Source organism: Zophobas morio, unplaced genomic scaffold (genome assembly GCF_036711695.1).
Source record: "Zophobas morio isolate AGI-343-1 ecotype UQ-CSIRO unplaced genomic scaffold, CSIRO_AGI_Zmor_V1 ptg000020l, whole genome shotgun sequence".
In the NCBI taxonomy this organism is placed as follows: domain Eukaryota; kingdom Metazoa; phylum Arthropoda; class Insecta; order Coleoptera; family Tenebrionidae; genus Zophobas; species Zophobas morio.
Genome location: NW_026972125.1, coordinates 4,793,381 through 4,799,706, shown reverse-complemented (window position 1 = coordinate 4,799,706; position 6,326 = coordinate 4,793,381). Strand labels below are relative to the sequence as shown.

At 27.4% G+C, this 6,326-nt stretch overlaps 1 protein-coding gene across 1 annotated transcript; it reads left to right on the top strand.

Moving 5' to 3' along the window:
* The first annotated feature begins 3,335 nt into the window (after positions 1-3,335).
* Positions 3,336-3,990, top strand: LOC135131503 (uncharacterized). Its single transcript, XM_064059281.1, has 3 exons — positions 3,336-3,481; positions 3,530-3,640; positions 3,695-3,990. The coding sequence occupies exons 1-3, from the start codon at positions 3,406-3,408 to the stop codon at positions 3,844-3,846; spliced, it is 339 nt and encodes a 112-aa protein (XP_063915351.1). The 5' UTR covers positions 3,336-3,405; the 3' UTR covers positions 3,847-3,990.
* The last annotated feature ends 2,336 nt before the right edge of the window (positions 3,991-6,326 follow it).

Here is a 6,326-nt window from a genome sequence, read left to right as displayed (position 1 = left end):
ACTTCAAAATTCGGAAAAAATAGGAACATTGAAAAATAAAACTGCAAAACTTAGAAATTAAAAAATCCGAAAGGAAAATCAGAAAGAAAAAACCCCAAGATTGCAAACCACCAAACAAATAAAATCACTAATCACTAATCACTGATCACTGATCACTGATCTCTGATCACTGTCCACTGATTGTGATTTCGTGATTTCGTGATTTCGTGATTTAGTGATTCGTGATTCGTGATTCGTGATTAGTGATTCGTGATTCGTGATTAGCGATTCGCGATTAGTGATTAGTGATTTGTGATTCGTGATTCGTGATTCGTGATTCGTGATTCGTGATTAGTGATTAGTGATTCGTGATTCGTGATTCGTGATTCGTGATTCGTGATTAGTGATTTGTGATTCGTGATTCGTGAGTCGTGATTAGTGATTAGTGATTCGTGATTCGTGATTCGTGATTCGTGATTAGTGTTTAGTGATTAATCACTTGATCACTCACTCACTCACTCACTCACTCACTCACTCACTCATTCACTCACTCACTCATTCACTCACTCACTCACTCACATGAAAAAAAAAACATGAAAAATTGTGGAAACGAAAAATTGAAAAATCAAAATAAACAAAAAAAATAAAGGAAATCAAAAAAAAAATTGTGATATAAAATCGAAAAAGTGAAAATAAAAAAATCGGGAAAATGAAAAATAAAAATCGGAAACAAAAAATTGGAAAAGGGAAAAATGAAAAATTGAGAAATTACAAAATGAAAACTTGAAAAATTGAGAAATTACACAATGAAAACTTGAAAAATCTTAATAGAAAAAGTGAAAAATAAAAAAAAGAAATATGTATTATCTAATAGAAATACTTAAAATTAAAGAAATTGGAAAATCGGAAAACTGGAAATCCAAAAACTGCAAAGTGAAAAATTTAAAAATTGAAAAAACAAATGAAAAATTGCAAAATCGAAAAAAAAACAGAAAATAAAGGAACTGAAGAAACGGACAATTGTGATATAAATCGAAAAAATAAAAATTAAAAATTCGCCACACTGAAAAATAAAAGACGGGAACATGAAAAATTGTGGAAACGAAAAATTGAGAAACTGAAAATTCGAAAAATTGAAGAAACGAAAAATTGAAAAATCAAAAGAAACAAGAAAAAATAAAGGAAATCAAAAAAAGGAAAATTTGACATAAAATCGAAAAAGTGAAAATAAAAAAATCGGGAAAATGAAAAATAAAAACCGGAAACAAAAAATTGGAAAACGGAAAAATGAAAAATTGAGAAACTGAGAATTCGAAAAGTTGAAGAAACGAAAAATTGAAAAATCAAAAGAAACAAGAAAAAATAAAGGAAATATAAAAAAAGAAAATTGTGATATAAAATCGAAAAAGTGAAAATAAAAAAATCGGGAAAATGAAAAATAAAAATCGGAAACAAAAAATTGGAAAAGGGAAAAATGAAAAATGAGAAACTGAAAAATCGAAAAATGAAAATCTGTAATATTGAAAAATTGCCAAATTGAAAAACTGATGCAAACCGAAAAATTGAAGGAACGAAAAATTGAAAATTTGGAAGTCGAGAAATTGTAAAATGGAAAAATCAAAAATAAAAACCAAAAATTACAAATGAAAACTTGAAAAATCTTAAATTTAAAATTAAAGAAATTGGAAAATCGGAAGACTAGAAATCCAAAAACTACAAAGTGAAAAATTTAAAAATTGAAAAATGGACGAACTGAAAATTCAAAGCCTGAAAATTTGAAAAACTGAACAAATGAAAAATTGTAAAATCAAAAAAAAACACAGAAAATAAAGGAACTGTAGAAACGGACAATTGTGATATAAATCGAGAAAACAAAAATTAAAAATTCGCCACACAGAGAAATAAAAATTGGGAACATGAAAAATTGTGGAAACGAAAAATTGAGAGACTGAAAATTCGAAAAATTGAAGAAACGAAAAATTGAAAAATCGAAAGAAACAACAAAAATTAAAGAAATTGAAAAAATTAAAATTTGTGACATAAAATAGAGAAAATGAAAATTAAAAAAATCTGAAAAATCGACAAATCGAAATTCCAGAATTTAAAAAAACTGAAAAATCGAAACATCGAAAAATTGGAAAATCGAAAAACCGAGAAATCCAAAAATTGAAACATCGAGAAATAGAAAAATTGAGAAATTGAGGAAGCGAAACATCCAAACATCTGAATTCGATAAATCGAGAAATAAAAAAAATTGAAAAATTTTAAAAAAGAAAAATTAAAAACATCAAAAAGTTGAAAAAAAATTAAGAAATCGAAGTATAAAACTGTCGAAAATTTGAGAAATCTAAAGTTTAACGAAAAATTGAAAATCCAAAAGGTAAAACAAGGGTGCAAACCCAAAAACTGCAAACTGAAAAATTTAAAAACTGGAAAATCGAGGAATTGGAATCGATTGACCTGAAAATCGAGAAAATGGAAATTAAACGAAAAATTGAAAATGACAAAAATTAAAAACTGAGAATGTGAAACATCGAAAAATGAGAAACTGCAATATAGAAAAATTGCAAAATTTAAAAAATTGTAAATCGAAAAACTGAAAAATTTAAAAGTCAAGAAACTTAAATTGAAAAATCAAAAATAAAAAAACGAAAAAGTTTATGATGAAAACTTGGAAAATGTCAAAAGTGAAAATCAAACATGAAAATTTGAAGAAACGAAAATTTGAAAAATCAAAAGATTAAAAATTGAAAAACTTAAAATTCGAAAAAGTGAAAAATCAAAAAAAGAAATATGTATTGTAAAATCAAAATATTGAAAATTAAAGAAACTGAAAAATTGGAAGACTGGAAATCCAAATCCAATACAAGCAGCTTGGGAAGTAAAATTAATAATAAATGGTAATTTTTTCCCATATCGCATGGTTAGATTTAACCCATTGCTGGTCATTACGTGTCGCCAATATGGAAATGGTCATCTGTTGCTAAAAGCCTGCTTGTTAAGGTATTGTTCTCTGCTCCTAACCCTTCATCAAGTGTCACAGTTGTGCGGATTTTTCCCTTTACAAGTTTTATTCTCATAGCAGTTGTTTTTGTCGTTATAGCGTTGTAATAGGGTAAAAATTCGATGAAAGCTCAATTTTATTGGAAAGAAACTAAAGCACAACGAAATAAATTTCTGATAATTGCTATTCAAACGAAATAAGATGTTGACGCTCAGAGTTCTTAAAAAATAGACTAATTAAAAACTGTTGCAAATAAACGATTATTTAGAACACTGCAGGTCACTCAGGCTATCAAAATGACCCGAAACCAAACCCCATTTATTTTTAACAGCGACTCCAAGGTATCCCAACAAGTATATAACGCATTGCTTCGACCACACACTTATCAATATCATTCGACAAGATTTAAAACTCTTACAAAAATGCTTTCCAAATTAATTTTTCTTGTACTATTGGTAGCGACAATCCAAGCATCTTCAGAAACTGTAACCTACAAGAGTAAGTAATATTAAATTAATTTAGTATAATTACTAATTGGTGATTCAGCGTTGTGTTTCAACGAAGAATGTCCTCCTTTCACGGCGAAATGCTACAAGGATTTACTCTCTAGAACCCCCGGTGGTGCCAGGGTTAGCATTGGGTGTCTAGACGAAAGTGGTAAGAAAAAAAATAAATTTTCAGGAACATGTTTGGAAAAATTTTTCTTTACAGGCAGGCGATTGCACAAGCTCGAGCGAGACGAAGTTGTTCCCGTCGGTTCCGAGGTGCAGAGCTACGTCTACGAAAAACCTAAAATAGGGCGTTGTTCCGGGCCAGGACGTTGCGTCGTTGAAGAAGACAGTGCAGGATTATTTAAAAATTAGCCCATCTTCTGTTGCAACAACTACTGTATCGAAGACACAGACATTATGGAAATAGTCACGTGTTGCCAAAAGCGTTACGATTTTAAATAAATAATAAATAACAAATAAATTTGTTTATATTATATTGTACATCCAAATCTGGGTTCTATCAATGTGAAATGTAATTATAATTAAAATTTTGTTCCTTTCTACCACATGGAACCAGACAGCATTTTCTTTTGTTGAAGGAAAGCCTGTTGAAACTATGTGTTCAAATTGAGAAAATTGGGAATTTAAAAAATTGAAAAATTGAAAAGTCAAAAAAGCAAGGGTGAAAAACCGAAAAATTGAAGAACTGAAAAATCGAAACTTTGCTAAGTCAAAAATGGGAACATCAAAAAATAGATTAATTGAGAAATCGGAAAACTGAAAATTTAGAAACCTCAAATTTTGAAAAATATTGAAGAACTGAAAAATCGGAAAATCTAAAATTTAGAAGATTGAAAATTTAAAATATTGTAAAATTGAAAAACGCAGAAATCGAAACATCAATCAAAAAAATAAAAATTCGATAATATAAAATTGAAAAATCGAATAACTGAAAAACCAACAAATCGAGAAATCGAAATTCGGAAATTAAAAAAAATGGAACATTGAAAAATCGAAACATCGAGAAATTGACGAGTCGAAAAGTTGAGAAGTCAAAAAATCGAAAAATCGAAATATTCGAATCTCCATAAATCACGATCTCAAAAAATTGAAAAATCGAAAATTGAAAAATTAAAATATAGAAGAATTGAAAACTGGAGAAAATGAAAATCTAGAATTTTAAAACTTGAATAATTAAAATATCGAAAAGTTGAAAAATTGACAAATCTGAAAATCCGAAAAATTAAAAATTGAATATCGAAAAGTCGAAGGATCAAAACTGGAAAATCCCAAAACTGAACGAAATATCCAAAAATTGGGAAATTAAAAAATTGGAAAATTGAGAAATCGAAAAACCAAGAAAATAAAGTCGAAAAATCGGAAAATTGAAAATTTAGCAACGTCTAAATTTGAAAAATTGAAAAATAGAAATACTGAAAAACTGAAAAATCGAAAAATCGAAATATCTAAAATTTAAAAGATTGAACAATTAAAATATCGCAAAATTGAAAAATCGAGAAATCCTAACATCAAAAATCAAAAACGAAAAATCGAGAAATCGAAACTCCAGACTTTAAAAAATCAAAAAATTGAAAAATGGGATAACTGATAAATCAAAACATCAAAAAATTGGAAACTCGAAGAACTGAAAACCCCAAAAGTAAAAAATCGAAAAACTTTTTAGAATTTTTTAATTTCTCGATTTATCAATCTTTCAATTTTTAACGTTTCTTCTCGGCTTTCGACTCCTCGATTTTTCTATCCTTCGATTTTTTGATCTCTCAGTTTTTAAATTTTTCGGTGTTTCGATTTTTGAATTTCTCAGTTTTTCGATTTTTTACTTTTGGGCTTTTCAATTTTTCTAGTTTCCAAGTTTTCGATGTTTCGATTTATCAGTTATCCGATTTTTCAATTTTTCATTTTTTAAAATATTATAAAAAAATCAAAAAAATAAAAATTCGAAAATCCGAAATTCGAAAATTAAAAAAATGGAAAATTGAAAAATCGAAATAAGCCAAAATCCAAAAATCCAAACATCCTAATCTCCATAATTTAGGATCTCAAAAAAAATGATGAAAAATCGAAAATTTAAAAATTCGGAAAATTGAAAAATTAAAATATCGAGAAGTTGAAAAATTGACAAATTTAAATATAGAACATTCGAAGAATTGAAAAATCCAAAGTTAAAAAACGAAAATCTGTAAATCCAAAAATTATAAGAAATATCCAAAAATTGAGAGATTAAAAAATTGGAAAATTGAGAAATCGTAAAACCAAAAGAGTAAAATCGAAAAATCGAAGAATTGAAGAACTGAAAAATCGTAACTTCGAGAACACAAGAAATCGGAAAATCAAAAACAAATTAATTGAGAAATCGAAAAATTGAAAATTTAGCATCGTCAAAATTTGAAAAATTGAAAAATAGAAATACTGAAGAACTGAAAAATCGAAAAATCTAAAATTTAACAGATTGTACAATTAAAATATCGCAAAATTGAAAAATCGAGAAATCCAAACATCAAAAAATCAAAAAATTAAAATTCGAAATTCTAAAATTTAAAAAATCGAAAACCTAAAAATCGACAAATCGAGAAATTGAAACTCCAGAATTTAAAAAATTGAAAAATTGAAAAATCTGATAACTGATAAATCGAAACATCGAAAAATTGGAAACTCGAAAAATTAAAAAGTCCAAAATTAAAAAATCGAAAAACTGAGAGATTCAAAAATCGGAACACCGAAAAATTAAAAACTGAGACATCGAAAAATCGAAAAATCGTAGGATCTAGAAATAGACGAGTCGAAAGCCGTGAAGAAAAGTGAAAGATTGATAAATCGAGAAATCGAAAAAT